The sequence below is a fragment of the Saccostrea cucullata genome, unplaced genomic scaffold, assembly GCF_032062105.1.
Source record: "Saccostrea cucullata isolate Sc308-1 unplaced genomic scaffold, CSIRO_AGI_Scuc_v1 ctg1603, whole genome shotgun sequence".
NCBI classification, from domain to species: Eukaryota; Metazoa; Mollusca; class Bivalvia; order Ostreida; family Ostreidae; genus Saccostrea; species Saccostrea cuccullata.
In genome coordinates, this window is record NW_026928907.1 from 1 (window position 1) to 20,956 (window position 20,956).

The 20,956-nt window shown below is 31.8% G+C and overlaps 1 protein-coding gene across 1 annotated transcript; it reads right to left on the minus strand.

The window, feature by feature from the left end:
- Positions 1–5,545: 5,545 nt before the first annotated feature.
- LOC134279145 (interferon-induced protein 44-like) lies at positions 5,546–16,499 on the minus strand. Its single transcript, XM_062761509.1, has 6 exons — positions 16,453–16,499; positions 13,520–13,557; positions 10,132–10,332; positions 9,626–9,769; positions 6,249–6,426; positions 5,546–5,951 (listed from the first exon to the last, which is right to left on the minus strand). The coding sequence occupies exons 3-6, from the start codon at positions 10,318–10,320 to the stop codon at positions 5,677–5,679; spliced, it is 786 nt and encodes a 261-aa protein (XP_062617493.1). The 5' UTR covers positions 10,321–10,332; positions 13,520–13,557; positions 16,453–16,499; the 3' UTR covers positions 5,546–5,676.
- Positions 16,500–20,956: the final 4,457 nt, after the last annotated feature.

A 20,956-nucleotide genomic window follows, 5' to 3' on the forward strand; every position in this document is an offset into this window, starting at 1 on the left:
CCTTAGAAGCTAATAGTGCTGTATTAGGGCACAATATATTTGAGGTAGGAGACAAAATAAAGATTATTTTATGTTTGTTGTAGAACAACAAAGTACACATGTAAAATTTTAACTTCATGGAAACAATAAAAACAAAATTTCCAGTGTCTAAAAATTATAATTTATTTATAGTCAATGCCAAGTTAACCAATGAAATTATAATATAAATGAAATTACAAAGTGTCCCATAACATCTTTTAGAATTTTATGAAATAGTGTAATCATGGAATTATTAGATTAATAGTTTTACAATTCATGTCCCATATTCACTCTTTTTCACTTGTATTATATTATGTCAATAAAGTCAAATAAATAAATAGAATCATGGTGTTCACATGAACAAATGAAGTTTTTTTTCTTTATCACCAGTAGTTTCTTTCAACAAATTCACTTTCTAGAATTTTTTTTATTGTAAGTTATAAATCCACCATTACATTATACTGTTCATGTCCTCTACTGTCCCTGTCCTCTACTTTTAGGAATGAAGAACACTTGTCTTTTTTAAAAAGCAGAATTTTGTTTGAATCATCAGTCTCCGACATCACTGGATGTAGATTGTCTGGTCCTTTGAATGAAACCATATAAACCGAGTTCCAGTGTTGCAGTTCATGTAGGTGTTGGTACGAAAAAGATCTCTCACTTTCCAAAGGCTTTAGTGCTGAGTACATGTTAAAATATGCAGCCCTTCACCGGAATGTGTTGGCGTCTTCATATGAATGAATTAGATCTAGATTCTTATGTGCAGTGATGAAGCAACAAAACTGTGGATTCCCTTAGCAAAATCAAATTGATTGAATTTTGATTTATTTTGTAGTTGTTTTCTGAGCATTGGATTTTCATTGTTTTTTGATTTGCAGAGAAATCAACTGTGCCTCCTTGCTAAAGTGTATGGGAAAAAAGCATTGAAATAGCATTGAACATTGGATTTTGATTTATTTTGCATTGACTTTTGATTGAAAATGGCTGGATTTTTGCGAAATATGTAAATGAGATGAAGGATTAATTTGACATCACGGAAAAATGCAAAATCAATGCAAAACAAATGAAATACAGTATGAAGCATTTATTTGATGTCACTTAGCATTATTGTGACATCACAGAAAAATGTTAAAGAAATACATATAAAAACATTTAAGTGATGTTATGAAACTTGAAAAGTAACATAGAATAAATACATATGGTAACAAACAATATCCAGCATCATGCTCAATGCAAACATTATTACTAATAATCCATCACATGTATCTTTACCAAAATTTTGAATACTTATCTTAAAAATTCACCAGTACAGTTATAAATTCAAGTAAATGAATTACTAACTTCCTATTAATTAAATGTTACACTTGAATGTGTGTGAGACATGAATAAAACCCAAAAATCACTGACACAATAACAGTAATTCCATACATTAATCACATATCACAAAGGCACAATTTGAAGTACGCTTCCTTGGATTCCATTTCTAGGTTACTCAGCACATAAGTTTCTCACTTTCTGGTATCTGTTATTGGTAGTTTTTGTGGAACTGCATTAGATAATCTTTTTTTTCCATTTAACTATAGACTAGCGCTGCTTTAAATTTATTGAACATTTTCGGTGGCACAGGATCTAACTTCAAATTTTTGCACGTGGAGCATATACATTACTCTGAAAAAAAAAAACACATTCAAGATATTTATCATTTGATAAATAAATGAATCTTTTAAATAAAAAAGAAATGATAGTCAAGACTGCATGGTGTTTCGAGGTTTGGTGCATAATTAGTAATTCTGTAGTGTAGACTAATTAGTTTATAGTTACACTATCTGCTCAGCAGTGGACACCAGCAGTGTTGCTTAAACAATAAAGAGCATAGATTAACTTAATTTGATCAGAAAGCATGTGCTGGAAATTAAGCCCCGATCTTTGTTTACATAAGACTTCCTTGGAGAGTGAAATTTAATACTTGGCATGTTCCCCCTCTCTGAAAATCCACAGAATGTGTAATGATGGGTAAAATAATGCTATAAACAGTGATTTAGAATAAATTTTGAGAAAAAAAGAAATAACTTACTTCCTGAGAAAACAATGTATCCATTATTTGTATGGCATCTACTTCAACAGCACCATCTTTTCATCACCTTCAATATCACTTGTCTGTCACAAAACAACACTAGCTGTCTTCATCATTCTTAGATTCTACACAACTTTTTGCCATAATATGAATAGTTTAGTCCACAGGGAAGAACACAACAAAATGTTGATCATTTCCATCAAAGTACATCGTGGCTTCTAGCTTGTCTCGATGCAGCGCCAGCAGAATTTGAAATGGCTGATAAAGTGACGTAGAGTAATCACGTGATTTTTATCAGCCTCTCCCTGGATATGTTTACAGCTGGTCAGCACTAATATAACCAGCAATATACACAGCTGATAAAGCTACCATTTATTTCTGAATCAATGCTTCAGAAAATAAATACAAATTCAATCATGGATTTACCAAAGAGATCACTTCATGTGTAATTTGTTATTGGTATGACATCATATAAATTGAAAAAAACAAATTTCAATCATTCCAAAATCAATGGTCTGAAGATTTTTGAATTGGATTCAATCAAAAATAAATGCATAACCAATGTTCAATGTATTTTCAAGACAAATAAAATCAAAAATCAATGCAAATATAGCATTTGTTTTTGCTAAGGGTTGTGTTCATAGCACTCCATTTCTATAAAAGTACAAAGAAGACAAGATTTATTTATTGATAATTGATCACCTTAATATTATAATTATTTTTTTTTTTAATCTCCCACAATTTTAATTTGGGAAAAACACAAATAATTATTTATAGCATATATAATAAATTATATAGACTTCCTATTGATTAAAGTTTGTGTATTTAATTGACATTGAGATCTTATTTGCAAGGGTATAAATGGATTCAAGTACATTTAAAAAATAAATTCTACATACAGGGCATACTAGCTGCAGATCTGTAGCTCTCCGAAAAAAAAAATATATTGATAGACCGGAGAGATACAGTGCCACCCATTGAAAAAACTGTATATTTATTGCGCACAAAAAAGTGCGCTTGGTTCTCAAATTATTTCTCCATGTTTTTAAAACTGTAATCTCAACATATTACTAAACATGTGTTCCGGCCGGGCCGGCCTAACATATTCTTTCGCTGTTTCCACAACCAAACATTCCTCATTATTGTTGTTAATAATCCTCCTGAACCTGATATTGTAGTCATCGAACATTTTGCTTATTTATACTGCCATTTTGGTTTCAAAGATAATTCGGTCCAATATGCTTCGTTAAGATGTCAACTACAAGAGTACTTGATTGAGGATAAAGGAATTTTTTAAAATCTTTCCTTTTTTGCAATTGAGGTAAGAATTTGGAAGAATTAATCAAGAACCGAGCACACTTTTTATGCGCAATAAATATACAGTTTTTTCAATGGGTGGCACTGTAGCTCTCCAGTCTATCAATATATTTTTTTTTCGGAGAGCTACAGATCTGCAGTTTAGGACATACAAACTACTTTGTATACACAATTTTCCACTATGAAGATGCTATTCATCAAACAAGGAAAAGAATATGTAGTGAAAAGTTTTAAAATAAATGTATGCATATTTTCAAGCACAGATCCTCTCTCCTATATATCATAATTATTTTAGCTATTTCAAAATGATTTTTTGTACATACACAAATTCATTTTTCTGCACAAGTTTTTATAAAGTTAAGAACTTTCGCATTAAAAAAATATTTACACCAGATTCATTAACATGAAATCAACTATTGCATTGGATTAATTATTACGTTTTGTTCATTACACCTCAATCTATGATTAATTGCTTGCAGATAATCTCGTCAAAGGCACTGCGACTTTTATTTCTGACTTCCGTAAATTTAGAGGAAATTCGGATTGAAAAACTTCGTAGCATGTGTATGCCCATAAAACCCAACGGAATTTTGTAGTAATTAGTCATACTCACAATATCATACTTTTATTGTATTGTTTAACTGATTTTTCATGTGCATGCCTAACTACTTACCCCTTTATCACCGATCTCAATCAGCAATCGTGGCCTCACCAGTAGACTCCATAGCGTTTCCGTTTGGTGATCAGCTGATTCAGATTTGAAAATATCACGGGGTTATTGCTATTGAATTAATTTAATAATAATCTTAGGATTATATTGGCCAATTTTTCTGCAAGAAATACATTCTTTGTATTTATTTCCGACTGAAATAGGAATGTCTATTTTGCGGTTTCGTTTTGTGAAAATCAATCTGTAGTTTTAGTAAACCAGGATAATCCTGATTTTAAGTAGGTCAATGCTGGTTTTAAAATAGGTCAATGCTAGTTCTATCCTTTGCTTGCTGATGCTGATCCAAGTAATGCTGTTTTTTTAAATGCTGATGCTGATGCTAGCTCTATCCTGATCCTACTTATGCTGATCCTGATGCTGGTTTATGTAACAAAATTAGTTCCCTGCACTGTAACGTGAAATATTGTATTTAATATGTGTTTAATTGAGTTTGAACATGTAGTAGTTATCATAATACTTTTCTAGCATTAAAAAAAGTAGCCTATGGTTACCACGTAATATATATATATTTCCTACATTTCTTATCTGTTTTTTTTTTATTAAAAACAAACCTATCAGCATTTGTTAGAGTGCTTTGTTTGGTTTCCTCGTCTGTTTTTAAGGTTCAATAAAGATTAATATAAGCTTTAAATCTCAATTTTAAACGTTTCCGTTTCTAAAGATGGCAACCAAAACACGTACATTGCAAATTTTGTTTGATATATGATTCTGTTATCAAGTTGTAACAATGAGGAAAGTTTCAGCAAAATCTGTTGTCAAAAAAGCTTTGAGTAATTTTATTTAAAATTATTGACTTGAAGAGGTCTGTTTTCTTAAAGTGTGAATTGATGATTTATTCTTTCATAAAATATCATTAATAATTTACATGACATTTTAATGTTGTGGCGATATTTTTTTTTCAATTATTAATCTCACTTTATATATAACAAAACTTTGAGGTGTCTATATGTCAATTTTTTCAAATTATTGATATTGTGGATCTTCTGTATTGTGTATGACTACTGAAGAATAAGTATTTGTTTATATGAGCGTAAAAAAGGCATGCATATTTTTAAGATTACAATGTGCGACAATAGGAATTGATTTTTGTCCAGTTCATTGCACATTGAATTTTACATTTAAGCCCATAGACAGTGCAAGTTTTCTTATAATATTGTAAAAAGTAACATGAAATAAAAAAAAATGAATGAAAATAAACCTTAAATCTTTTTATATTGAAATTCTGGTATATAAATTATTGAATCATCTTCAGCAAAAAAATGGTAAAACAAATAAATTTGATTAATTTATTTTTATCTAGTTATACATGTATATATTTAAATATTAAACAGTTCAAAATAATTCAATTTTTTTACCGGTATATTATCTTCTCTGTACATTGAAACATTAAAATGATAAGAGATAGCGCTTCAAAAACAGCAGTGCCTATTTCAGGATTATAACTGACATTAAATGAATTCATAAAAATCATAAAAATGACATGCAAAATTGTTGGGTAAAAGTTAATATTTTCTCCCATCACAATTGTACATTAAAACTAATCTTTCATAAGTACGTACTTAATATAATCCTCAATACTCTCGACAATTTTTTGTAAATTGTATAATGTAAGAAAATCCTTTTGGGGGCTGATAGACGTTTCACCACAGTAGTTCGCTTGCAAGAGAACTCGATCTTTTGTCAGTGAAGTGTACTGTGCAATAAAATCTCTCATCATTTTCACATAGTTGCTGTAAAATATTTTTTCGAGGTCCTCTTGAAAATTTTTATGAAAATTATCTACTTTTGTCATCAGAATAAGCTGTGGTATATCTGAAACAAAACGAAAAATTAATATCTTTATGTTCTCGTTTTTAATTTTTTTTTTCTGATACAACAACGAAAAGGGAAAGGGCCCTTCACAATGAAAGCTTTAGAAAATATTTATGAATTTAACTCCCTTTTGTTTTATATATACATTTGTTTATACCATTTTGGTATATTAAACAGTAACAAAAACCTAAAATAACAGTACAAATCTGAACAGATCGTAACCACGGATCGACAGTCAAAAATAGTCAAAAAAGCAAATTAATGAATCTGTTAAAAATTGGTATTAAGTGAACTTACTGGATTTAGTGAGTTCTTGTCTTATTTTTTCAAATGTTTCCTCTGCTGTTTTTGTTGCCAAAGCTTCTTTTGGTGCTGTTGCATTTATAACATATACCACACAGTGCATTTTGTCAGCTAGTTTCGGATCCTTGCGGTACATTTCGTGTTCTTTTGTAATTGGAGTATTGGAATCAAACTTGTTTGAAAAGAAGAAGAAATTGATTGTTTTGTAGTTGAAATTAAAAATAAAATATTTAAAAAAAGAATTTTACACCTATTTTACTTCTATGTGGTGACGAGATCCTTGTCTGGGTATCAAATTCCTAAATATATGTTTGTGTCATACAGTCTAAGAACAATTCACTTTGATATGGTAGAGTGTGTCCTTTGTTTTTACAGTGTTAAATGACATTGAAGTCATATGTAAGTTCCAGTAAATGTGTTTATTAAATAAGATTTTTAAAATTTTTTCAAATTTCTGGAAGTAGCGGATGTCTATATGCATAGGAAATACGTCTATTTCCTTTTCACAATTTTCACATTTTGTCCGTCGTCTGTCCGACCGTCTGTAAACTTTTCTCATTTTCGACTTCTTCTCAAGAACCACTGGGCCAATTTTAACCAAACTTGGTACAAAGCATCCTTAGGTAAAGAATTTTTTCAAGGGACAAGTACTCTTCTAAGGGAAGAAACTACATAAATAGGGTGGGATCATTAAAAAGTCTTCTCAAGAACTACTGTGCCAGAAAATCTAAAACTAATGTGGAAATATCCTGGGGGTAGTGTAGATTATTTGAATCATGACCCCTGGGGTTGGGCAGGGCCATTTTAGGGGATTAAAGTTTAACATAGAATTATATAGGGAAAAAAATTGAAAATATGAAAAAAAAATGGGCAAGATAAGCTTAAGCTCAAATTGAAACATCTTGGGGTAGTGTAGATTCTAAATTGTTTAAATCATGCCTAAGGTGTTCGGGCGGGGCCACAATAGAAAATTGAGTTTTATTGGAAAAAAAACTTTAAAAATCTTCTTAAGAACCACTGGGCCAGAAAATGTGAAACTCAAGTAGAAGCATCCTGGGGTATTGTAGATTCTAAATTGTTGAAATCAAGACCCCCGGGGTTACGGCGAGGCAACAATACGAAACCCTAGTTTTCGCATTGAAATATTGGAAAATTCTTTATTTTTTCTAATCTTCTTAAGAACCATTGGGTCAGAATAGCTTATACACATGTTGAAACATCCGTGGGTAGTATTGATTTTAAAATGTTAAAATTATTACTTCTGGGGGAAGGACAGGGCCACAATTCGAATCCAATTTTACATTGAAATTTGTAGGATTTTTTTTTTTTTTTTTTTTTTTTTTTTTTTTTATAAAAAATCTTCTCAAGAACCACTGGGCAAGAAAAACTGAAACTTATGTGAAAGCATCCTGGAGTATTGTAATTGTTCAAATGATGACCACTGGGGTAAGGCGGGGCCACAGTAGGGAACCAAAGTTTTTCAATTGTTCAAAATATATAGGAAAAACTTTTAAAATCTTCTTCTTGGGACCAACTGGGCCAGGAAAGCTGAAACTCAAGCGAATGCATTGTTGAGTAGTGCAGATTTTAAATTGTCCAAATTATGAACTGTGTGGTAGGGTTGGGTCACAAAAGGTATTACAAAGGGAAAATATAGTAAATAAAAGCATGGTCAAACATATTCAGTTGAGCGATGTGGCCCATTGGCCTCTTGTCAGTTAAAAAATGCATGCTTTTCAGTGTTTTTTACTACACGTATTTACTGATTGCTTTTGAGAAATGATTCTGAGTATGACATAAACACAGAAAATTCAATATTTACCCTAATACTTAAATAATGAAAAAAAAATATATATTCAATATTTACCCTAATACTTAAATAATGATAGTAGAGGTACCGTTTTGCACATACATTGTTATTTAATTAAAGCTGAACATGATTCCTAAAAGGATTGTGTCCGCCATTTTTGCTCGGAGAATCGCTATAGTGAACTTGCAGATTCCTATAAAAAGGGAAGGACTTGTCACTGTTTAGTGTAATCAGTCGACACTGGAGTAGACAGACGTATGCTATACAGCACTCGGTAGTGACAATAATAACGTAATATTTCGTCTAATACAGGAATATTAGATACAAAAGAAACTTACAATTATATTTGTACAGATCAGTGCAGTATACAAACAAATACAGATACACGTAACTGCAATGAAATATAAACTTAGAAACCATAGTTGCCAGCAGGGCTAGCAATATCTTTTTTCTACTAGCCCTGTTCATGTATTAGTTGTCCAAGCAGCCGAAGCTGCTTGCCGAGTTGCTTTGCAACGAGTGGGGTAGATGCAGGAGGGGGTTTGCGGGAGATGTTTTTCCCCTCCCGCTGGTGGGGTACGGGTTGCATCCCCCGGGAAATTTTGAAAATAGAGAAGCCAAATCCTGCATTCTAGCTGTATTTTGGGTAAAGTTTATGTCACTCTATGACTGTACCTAAGATATATATTTTTTTTGAAAAATTCAATAATAATCTTATTATTATATGCATAATATATTTTTTTTTATTTTACTAAAAATTTCCATAAAATTGATAGGTACTAGCAATTAAAATGTTAATTTGTTTGGCTGCGTCATGGACATAATTTAAAATATTTCTAATAGTAGAAGACTACGAATGCAGCAACTGTCCTTAAACATTTTCTGGTGTTATAAAAAAAAATGCTTATATGCATATGGAAGCTTATAAAATTGCCGTTCTATTATTCCTAAAATATGTTTTGTTTCCCCACCTACAATGTTTATTTCATTTTTCAATTTGATTATTTAAGCTGCTCTAAGTAAGTGTGTAGTAAAAAAAAATTATAGTAGGCCTGCAGGGCAAGTTTAAAGACAAGTTTAGTAGCCCGACCTAAATATTTAGTTGTCCCGGGCCAGCGGGCTACCGTTAGTGTCGAACCCTGCCGATATCAAATATTAAGAATTGATTTTGGCAGATAGCAACCACACAATGAAAAGTTCATTGTGTACAGAATAGACACTCACAATTAAGCTTAGAATGTACATAAAGTTAATGAAAAACCATTGTGTTTCCAGATACAAATAACAAAAGGTCTTTGTCTAAAGAATACAAAGTAACAGGTTAATTTTGTGGTGATACTTGTATTTCAAGAAGTATGCGATGCTTCAGAATAGGATTATTGTGTGCATTGTGAAAAATATGTTTTTTAAGAAGAGAGTAAATGAGAGAGTTGTCTTAAAAGTTCGGGGACAATGGCATTTTAGTCAAAATGAATGGTTCAAAGTTAGCTTATTGTAAACAAAAGTATTAGTTATGCATTAGTATTTTGATTTTAAAAAACACTAGCAAAACATTATTCACCTCATAACCTGGCAAGATATGCCCATTTATGATATTCATGATATCATCAAACCACAAAGATTCAATGTCGTGAAGACCCCTACAGTCGTAGAATCTCAATCTAACGTCTTCGTCTTCATTAACTAGAAGCGGACAGAGGCATAACTAAAAAAGTTAATTTAAATATTTATCATTTATGTCACAAGAATTACAAATAATACTCATTATAAATAAACCAATACTGTTTTCTCATTTTGAGCATTATTGCTAACAACCTTAAACCAATACTTAAAAAAAATATTTTTGGAATTATTGCTTAACGTTAAACAAACATGCCCAAGTATTCGTCTAAGCATCAATACTGCATGAAAAGGAATTTGTTTGTTTTAGATTGATAGTGCACACATATTCCATTTAACCAAACATTTACGTTACGATACCCACATGTAACTTTTGACATTTAAAATTTTTGAAAATAAAATTAAATAGGAATCAAACAGGAATTCAGACAAATTTAATATTCATACTGTTTTTGTTGTACTTTCTTTCCCCCTGCTATACACAGTAAAAGGACTTTTGCGGCGTCCTTCATCAGCAATAGCAGTAACAGCTGAGTTTATAAATGAGGTTTTTCCGTTTGCAATTTGGCCAATCAATAAACAGTTGAAAAATGGAACATCTGGTCTCTTCTTGATGTTGCGGACGTAACTTCTCATCTGTCCTTTTTTCTTCAAAGAAAATATGGAATTTCATTATAGAACAAGGTTGACATTGGGTCTTTTTGACCCTCTGTAAATTTCTGAAAAATAAAAGATACACGGTTTAAGTTGAAAAAAAATTTAGATTTCACTTGGGTCTAGTTTAATTATATATCGATTAAATATTGAGTTTTTTTCGTGTGTGTGTTTTTATTTAAGAAAAAAAACAACGTTATTCAGTGAACATGGCGTTATGAATAGCAATTGCTCTGCTGGCATATTCCATGATGCACGCTAGCGCATCATGGGAAATATGCCAGCAGAGCTATTGCTATTCATAATACCAGGTTCATTGAATAATCGTTGTTTATTACTTATATTTGCATTCTTTGAGTTTTTCAAGAATATCAGAGGAAATCCTGACTAACATAAGGACGCGGTTTCTTGTCTTCAATAATGAAAAACATACGGCTTTTAAATCAGTACACCTGATCGATGATCCTTTTCTCTAAAAAAATCACAAACAATTTATTAAGTATTTCCCTCTCAAACACAGTTATCTGGCTACAAGCAGCACCGTCATCACATTCTCTTAATTTTTGTTTTGATGCAGTTGTGACGTCATAGATCAACGTTATTGAAACCCTCCGACGAAAATCAATAATTTAACACTATGATGAAAAATGAGAATGCTTTTATAATGATTATTACTCCAGAATGCTTTTCTATGATTTTTTTTTTTAGTTTTTCTATTTATTTTTAATAGCTGAAATCATTCTTGAAGTAGATATACTAGTTAAATTTTCTCTTTCTGAATGTTATTATCCAAGTGTGAAGTTATCGTTCTTTGTACAAATATGCATGATACGAAAAAATAAAAATATAGCCATTCTCTAAATTTTTGAAACGTTTTATTATACAATTAAATACATTGACTAAAATTGAATTTTTAAAGATATAAATTAGCAATTTTAAATATTCTGAATTTCTTTTTTTTTTCAAAGAATATTATTAAAAACATATATTCATTCTTTTTACGAAACATTTCATATATAAACCTCTTAGAACGCAATACAAATGTAGCAGAGCGTGTTCTACATGAGTGTGATAGTGCAAATGCACTCATACCAAGAGCACTTGCGTCTACAGTCCTACATGTATGAACGCAGTTGATGACTACATGTTCATAGTGGGAGAGAGCAGTGGATATGCAAATATAAGGTTATGTATTACGGTATGACGTCATAAATGGTGTCATTATTTTTAAGTCCCGAGAATGCCCTCGGAAATTGCAGATAAATTCAAACTTTTTCAAAATTTTGTTTAGAATTCAACCTTTGATCTTAAATCTATAATAATGAAATGAAAGTATTGTTTTACAAGACTTAAACACATATTCTATACTTAAAAGCTTTGGATTGCGGGATGGTATGATATTTGAATTATTTGCTGAAGGTGCTCAATAACCTACATTCTTGACATTCAGGAGCATACCCGGTAATCAGTCGACAATCCTGTTTAACATTGTTTAAACTCTGTATACTGGAATCCTTTTATATAGGAAATGAATATCTTAATTTTATCTATTTCAAACTGGACATTGGTTCTGAGTTAATTAATATATGCAATGCAGGGCCAATTTCGATGAGGTGATCCTAGCTGTTTTTGTAGTTTGAGAACACATTTTTAGCTCACCTGAGCCGAAGGCTCAAGTGAGCTTTTCTGATCAAAATTTGTCCGTTGACTGTCGTCGTAAACTTTTCACATTTTCATCTTCTTCTCAAGAACCACTGGGCCAATTTCAACCAAACTTGGCACAAAGTATCCTTGGGTGAAGGGAATTCAAGTTTGTTCAAATAATAATAAAATTAATAGCATTTTTAAAATTCTTCTTCTCAAGAACTACTGGGCCAGGAAAGATGAAACTAATGTGGAATCATCCTCAGGTAGTGTAGATTCAAATCATGACCCCCAGGGCTAGGGTGGGGCCAAAATGGATGACCAAAGTTTTACATAGGAATATATAGGAAAAAATCTTTAAAAATCTTCTTCTGAAGAACCACTGGGCCAGGAAAGATGAAACTCATGTGCAATCATCCTCACGTAGTGTAGATTCAAATTTGTTCAAATCATGACCCCCGGGGCTAGGGTTGGGCCAAAACCGGCCGACCAAAGTTTTACATAGGAATATATAGGAAAAATCTTTAAAAATCTTCTCAAGAACCACTGGGCCAGGAAAGATGAAACTCATGTGGAATCATCTTCAGGTAGTGTAGATTTAAGTTTGTTCAAATCATGATCCCCGGGGCTAAAATGGGGCCAAAATGGCCAACCAAAGTTTTACATAGGAATATATAGGAAAAATCTTTAAAAATCTTCTCTCTCAAGAACCACTGGGCCAGGAAAGATGAAACTTATTTGGAATCATCCTCAGATAGTGTAGATTCAAGCTTCTTTAAATTATGACCCGTGGGGCTAGGGTGGGCCAAAAATGGCTGACCAAAGTTTTACATAGGGGTATATAGGGAAACCTTTTAAAATCTTCTTTTCAAGTACTTCAAAGCCATGATTAGTGATATTTTTCTATTTATAAGGAATCATCCTCAGGTAGTGTAGATTCTACTTTGTTCAAATCATGACACCCCGGTGGGTTAAAATTCAACCCCCCCCCCCCCCACAGTTAACTTTCAGTTTTGATCTGATATGTGCTTTTTCCTAGTAAATGTGCTTAGGTGAGCGATGTGGCCCTTGGGCCTCTTGTTTGGCTTGATATTTTGGATGAAGAAAGAATGCGTAAGTCTATATTCACAAATTGTTCTTATTTGGAGGATATGAATCTGTGGGACTTTGCATACCACGAAAACGAGGAAAATTAAGTCAGACAGACACATATGATTTCACAGTGCTCTTCTGCAAGCGACATACATCAGATAACATTCATATTGAAAAGGTAAAGTAAAATATTCTTTTAAAAATGCTTATATTAATTATTCATGAATTAGTGAATAACGAGGTGATTTATAGTACCTTTTACAAATGCATCAATTATTGAAATAAGGGCAAAATGATGAAACTAATTTGTGAAATTAATTTCCACTTGAAAGCCATGTTAGTATTTTGAGTGATTAAAATTGCATAAATGTCTTTTTTTTAAATGACTGATGTTTTACACTTGGTTAAGAATGAAGACTGTCTTCAAATATGTAAATATATTCACCCCAACATCATTCCATTTTCTCAGATTAAGCCAAGGTCCTACAAAATTGAAAAAAAAGGTTAAAACAAATTTTGAAATCAGTACGTGAATGATACAGTACTAACCAAACATAACCTTACACAAAGTAATCCCACAGCAGTCTATGGGGACTGCTTTCTGGGACTGCAGTCCCAAAGCTGTCCCGGCCAGAGCAGTCTGAGGTCAAGTCCCAACAAGCCCCAGTGGTCCCTGAAAGCAGTTCCAGTGGACGGGATGTATTTAATTAATGGGCGGGGCTTACCCAGAAATAAAATTACCAATAAATAATGTAACTAAAAAGGCAGTCGAAATACGTAATATCGCGAATACCAATGAGTACCTCGCTGTTATCTAACTTACTACCGCTCTTTTGCGGGGAATTAAAGAAAGGTCTTAGTAGTGAAAATCGACTGCTTCGAACAATTTAATGCCGAAAGCACAATGTTTTGCCAGATATTGAACTCCAAATAGTAGATTGTCAAATAAGGAAAGTTTAGAATATTTTATCTGCTCTTAAATGTGACGATTTTCAATGATAATTTAACGAGAAAAGTCCGCTTAGTTCAAAATATCGTTAAAAATGTAACAATTTAGGATTGGCTCCTATCAAAAATTTATCAGGCTAGTTCAGCAGTTGTTTACCAAGGTATTCCACCAGGATTTTTTACTTATCTGTCCTTATAAATTCTACAATGATCGATCTTACATTGTATTCAGTAGCACTTTGTCCCCACCCAACAGACGTGTCCTACCTCAATCGCGAAAGAGTTCCGCTAAATTAAGTAATCGCGATATCAAGTATTGATTCTGAGAAGTAACAATTAATCTTAATAATTCAATGCAACAGTCATTTCTGATCAGTACATAATACAAAAAAGCATTATTGAAGGAAGAAGAATTTCACACCTAGTAATGACATCAATATTTTACAGACAATTTCATGTATGTGATACATGTAAATCAATCTGTCATCAAAACAAATTAATTTCTGTGATTGAAATTGATTTCCATACCTATTTTTGTACAGTCATATAAAATTAATTTTGAATTGCTCCTTTTCTTCCAAAAATTTAAAACTTCTAATAAATACTGTGGAATCATCATTGTTCGTAGGGGACAAAGGTTCGTTACATTCCAATACTACGAATTTACCTCCACTTGAACGTTTATACAAATATTTGTTTTATCAATCATTAAAAGTTAAATTACGAAATAGACCTTTTGGTCAACGCCACTCAACGAAAATACGTCCCCACGAATCAGATATTTCTGGAAATCCACAAACATTGACCCCCACGAATAAAATGATTCCACACAGTCGAGGCCTACGCTACATCAGGATGCATCAACAGAGCTAAGCTGATTCCCAATACTATACTCAGGAGGCGTTTTTATGAAGTGTTGGGGCATTCAAAAAAATCTTATTTTTATTTATGTTGCTGAATATTATTTTTCAGTCATGGTTAAATTTGAATGATATACCAATTTCTTTATCTTTTAAGTGCATTTTGTAGACCCCATATAATAGAAAACAACAATACTTTTAAGTGTTTATTTTCAAAATGTTCGAGTGAATATCCGTGAAACACGAAAACAGATCCCTCAGATTATACTCAAATTTAATCCTGAAAGAAATTTCACACACACACACGTTTATTGAATCAAGATTTCTTACAAATATACTGATATTACTGTCATTGTTCACTAGCATGTTCAGTGATGCGTTACATTGATACTCAATAACGTACTGACTTTCTGCTAATTATGACCTGTTAGGCGTTTGCAACCTCAGATGTTGACACAATTTTATACATTTTCATCGACCGGGTAATTAACACATTAAGAATTAAGTAATTATTTTCTATATTATCAAATGTTTATTTTTTTAAAATAAATGTACTCTTTTTATAACTTGCTAATAAATTATAAAAAAAAAAACGAATTCATTAATAAATCCTCCAAATCCAATAATTATTCATGTTGTTTATGTGGCAGAAGAATAGTAGCATAATTTTATGTCATGGTCATTTATTAAATTTTTAGGATTTGTTTGAAGGCTACATGCAATGCAATTAAAAAAAAAAATTATAGATAACATTTGTAAATTAAATGCTCCTGGACTTATCAAGCAAGTATAATGATCTATACTAATTGGAAACATTTTTAGAAACCATTTTTAGCTATTTAAAACTCCCTCTACTGAGAGTGAAAAAAAAAAACAAAACAAAACAAAAAACAACAAGGAGCCTTCAAATTCAGAATACACAAGGGACAGAGCTTTCTTGTCACTCGGAAAAAAAACTTTTTCATGCAGAAGAGAACAAAGCAGTCACAGAAAACAGTCCTAGGGACTGTTAGGTCTGCTTTGTAGAGCAGTTCCACAACAGTCCCATGAGAGTCTTAGAGTAGTCTCAAAGTAGTCCCGGAGACTTATTTCTGGGACTGCTTATGTGTCAGGTTGGGTCTGGTTAGTAGTTTATATACTTTAAGCATATTTTATTGAATAATTCAATAAGGATTGGGCAACAGGCAAGGCCTATGTTCACCCTCTCCTTGTATAATAAGTCAAGATACAGTAAGTAATAATACATGTACATGATAATCAATAAAATTATAATGAAAAATAAAAATTCACAATCAAGTATTATTTATCCATATTATGTTTCAAAAAAAGATGACAACCCCCTAACTGTATACATATTATTTACATTAAGTAGTTTATATACATGTTAATACACATAAGCTTTTTAAATTCAGTGAAGAACAAAAGAAAAAAAACTTTTCACTAATGAATTATTTAAAAAAAAATATAGCATGTGTTTTTAAAATTACCTAATTTTTATTACATTTGTCATTTAAGGTAAATAAAAAAAATAAAGAAACAAAGAATTATTTAAATAAGTAATATATTTTACCTCTCCACCAAGCTGCAAACCTGGTAGTTAAGGACCGCTGTTCGGATTCTAAGGCTCCAGCTTCTTAAATAAAATAAATAGTACAGGGAAAAATGCAATTGATTAAATGACAATGCCTGTTATTAACTTAAGAAAACACCACAAAATATGCTTCTGTCATAGAAAATAATTTTTAGTTATTTTTATTTCAAATACAGTTTTCATAAATAAAGTGCAAGAGCCACTTGGGGCCTCTATTTGGCCCTGAGATTTTCTGAAAAATCAAAACCGGTCAGTTTAACTTGCAAATACAGTATTTATCATTTGGAGTTTAGGTGACCATGTATCTATTAATCATGACGTAATTTTTCATGTAATCAATTCATTATAACATCATAAAATTCGTCATTTTCCTTATATCCTGTAAATTCCTGTGAAAGTGACCTTAACATGAAGTATTTTAAAAATACCGGGTATTTTAAATAGAGCTCAACCTCTGATCCAAATAAGCAAAGGCAAAATGAAAGATCTGTTTCTGAAGATCAAAGATTTTATTTTTTGGATCGTGGGCTGGGCTCATATTTTAATTCTTTGCTGAATGTAGTTTAATACGCATGTTTTCTGCAAATTTCAAGAACATTGCAATTTCTAAAAGCCTGTTTCCAAAATCTGGATTTTCATAAAAAAAAAAAAAAAAAAAAAAAAAAAAAAAAAAAAAAATCTAAGAAAAGAAAGCACAAAGTTCAACTTATTTTCATATATAAAATGGGAAAGAGGATAATAGTTATGGAATTGATACATGGACAGGGTCACTTTATGCATAAAATGAACTTAGCGCTTTGTATACCTTTTCTTGAAGATTGCTATTGTTCAGAAAAAGTACTTTTGAAAGAAATAAAGCCTAGTATTATAGATATTTTTTAGTTGTCAACCGTAAAACAAGCAGTACTTTCTGCATGATTCTTACTGAACAAAAGGTCCAAAGAACTGAGAGCTCTCCTTAGTTACTGTCATTGACGTTCTTTTTCAGATTTCTCCCAATGTATACGTAAAAATTTAATGTGGTCCACCTTATTCCAAAGGGGTATGATTTTAATAATTAAGAATCTACACTTTCTTAGATTCCATATTAGTTGGATATTTCCTGTCCCAGTGGTTATTGAGAAGAAGATTCTCAAAATATTTTTCTATATATATACTGTTAAATCACATTTACTTAAATTGGGATCAATTTTTTGTGGTTTGAGTAGAAACTTTTGGTTCATGGGGATTTGAAATTGTGGATGAAGAATTGTTGAGAAGCTATGTATGTAAAAATATACATTTATTAATTTCGTGGTGGACATAAATTTGTGGGTCTCTCAATACCTAGAAAACAACGAAAACGAAAATTAAACCCCCACAAAAATTTGTGATTTCACAGTATCTTAATGTAAACATCGTTTTTATTATTGTGTAGCCCACCCTACTTCCGGGAAACAAGATTTTCACTATTTAAAATTTATAATACCCAAAGATGCTTACATCTATGTTTTAATGTCTATGGCCTAGTGGTTTATGAGAAGAATTTTTAAAAAATATTGTTGATATTTATCTAAAAAGAAAAAAAAATACACTTTGATTTCCATTTGTAGCCAAACAATATTCCCGCGATTGTGATTTTGACAATATACAATTTATGCTATCTCAGGATGACTCCACATAAGTTTCAACACTCTGGCCCAGTTATTCTTTAGATGAAAACGTTAAAAGATTTATGTCTATTTCAATGAAAAATTTAGATTCACAATTTCGGCCCCATCGGGGGTCATGATTTTTGTCCCCCGCTTGAAAAGTGGGGGATATTAATTTAGGTCTGTCCGTCCGTCCGTCCGTCTGTCATTCTGTCTGTCTGTAACACTTTCGTTTCCGCAAGATATCTCAAGAACTCTTTGAGCTTTTGCAATGCAATTTTGCATATTAATTTCCTATTGTCTAAAGAATCACCCTATTTATTTTGAGGTCAAAGTTCAAGGTCATAATCCGCAAATTCTGTCTGTTGAAACACTTGTTTCCGCACGATATCTCAAGATCCCTTTGAGCTTTTGCAATTAAATTTTATATTAAACTTCCCTCTGGCCTAAGGAAGACCTCTATTGATTTTGAGGTCAAAAGGTCAAAGTTCAAGGTTTAAACTTATACATTCTGTCTGTGTGTGACATTATCCTTTCCGGGCGATATTTGAAGAGAATTTTGATCTTTTGCAATGTAATTTATACCAAAACATTCTAGGACCTCTCACCCCTCTCAAAGTGTCCCGCCCCGTTTGTTTTATTAGTATTTATTGTGTTACATGTCGCTATTTTTAGCACAGTGGCATGAAGAGAGTTATTACGTATAAATCAGTTCTAGGCGGACTTTATATTCTTATTACATTAGAACTGTTTAATAAATTTTAAATTAGATACCATGCATTGTGTAAAATTTTGACAATATCGAACGTGAATATATATATATATATATATATATATATATATATATATATATATATATATATATATATATATATATATATATATATATACTGTAAACCAACTTTTATTCGCGACGACTTTATTTCGCGATTTACCAGGGATAAACTAGTTCGCGTCGATTAATTTTCACGATGAAGCCTCTTTAGATCTGTTGTTTATAGAAACAGAGACTTTTAGGACTGATTCGTGGCGAGAAATATTCGCGATGACAATGCTCTCACGAACCTCGCGAAAATTTCTCGCACGCGAATAAAAGTTGGTTTACAGTATATATATATATATATATATATATATATATATATATATATATATATATATATACATGTACATTTATGTGACTTCATGTTTGCATATCATTTTCATCAGTTGAAAGTGGTTCCGTGGTCTAGTGGTATGTCTCTCGCTTTACATGTGAGAGGTTCCATGTTCGAATCCCGGACGATCCATTTTCTTTTTCTTTTTTTTCGAAATACTTCTTTTTTATTAAATGATAGTATTTAGCATGTAGAATGTAAAAAAAAAATTGAGGTCTGGCTTGTACAAAGTCATAAAATCATCATTACAGTGTGATAAAGAATCGATATATGCATATTGACATACATGTATTTTATTTGCTTCAGTATACATATATAAGTTCAAAAAATTCAGTCAGGGGATCCGACTTTTTCCCTAAGCGGGGTACACGAATTCTCTGAATTAGCTTGTTAGAACTTAGAATTCACATTATCACCCCCCCCCCCCCTCGGATGCTTCCACATTAGTTCTAGCTTTTATGGCCTAGTGGTTCTTGAAAAGATTTTTTACGACTACCGGGGTAAATCTTATTTTGTGATATTTGAATATGTGCCCTTGTAAGGAAGATCGGTCATTCATTTAAAGGTCAAATTCAAAGGAAATAGATATGCTTGTAAATGATTTATGTTGTAAATAAAAGTTAAAAAGAGGGAATTATAATACTCCTTTAATTTCAAACCTCGTTGTTTTCTGTATTTACCTGTTTAATTATCACTAAAAATAACGTTCATTAATAGAGTTACTTCCCGTTTTTGTGACGTCATTCGAGACACTCTACGGAATCTTAGTTATATAAGCATAGTATATAACTACTCTTGATTATCTAAAAGAATGGTAAATTTTAGGGAACATAAATGTTGATATACCAGGATTACGTGTAGATCTTTCAATTAAGAATAGCTAGGCTTTGTATGTTTGAGCCAATCAAGGAAAAGCCGGTAAGGGTGAAAGTGGAAATGAAAATCAATTACAAAGTTCTGACCAAGTACCATCGCAGAATCGCTTTTACTCAATCACTTAATATTACCGCAGAGATGTTTACAAAAAATGATTTTAAGTATTGTTCCTTATTCATCATACATAGATGGGACCAAGACTTTCACTCGTGAAAAATTATAGAATTCTTTTCTTTACATTTCATGGCTGTTTGAACAGGGGATACATGTACACCGGATTTTTAAATGTAAATTATACTTTGGTAAACAATGAACAGATCAATAGAATTTACTGCATCATCGGATATAAATTTATCATCCGTGGGAATCCGAAGATCTTGCTATCACACTGGTGCTTTTTTTTTTGGGGGGGGGGGGGGGTCCCCGTGAAACCCCAAGGATTCTTTGACATTTTAAGAATTAAATATTTTCTATGACATATCACAAAGGATTACAAATGAACAATCCAAAATTTAAGCTTAACCTAGCCTTTTACATTTTTAAATATTCATACACTCTGATAATAAAACAGAACTTTCCGTTTCAGTATCAGAGGGTATGAATTCCCCCGTCCCCAAGCACCCGTGATAACTGTACGTATGTCTGGAATCTTAATGCGTAACAAGGAATTTTTATTTGTCTGCCCATCTCGATCCTTCCGAAATGACATTTCTTTGTTTTGCCCCCAAATGGAAATTGCTTCCTACAGACATGCATTGCGTAAAATCTTTGTCATAAGGCGCTTTTATTAAAAAAAAAAATTAATATGAATTTCTCCATCCT

Coding starts and splice junctions, on each gene's coding strand:
- LOC134279145 (XM_062761509.1), bottom strand. CDS start 10,320: ATGAGAAGTTACGTCCGCAACATCAAGAAGAGACCAGATGTTCCATTT. Junction 6,427..9,625: donor ATATCTTGCCAGGTTATGAG/GTGAATAATGTT, acceptor TTTTCAAACAAG/TTTGATTCCAATACTCCAAT. Junction 5,952..6,248: donor ACAAGAACTCACTAAATCCA/GTAAGTTCACTT, acceptor GTTTTGTTTCAG/ATATACCACAGCTTATTCTG.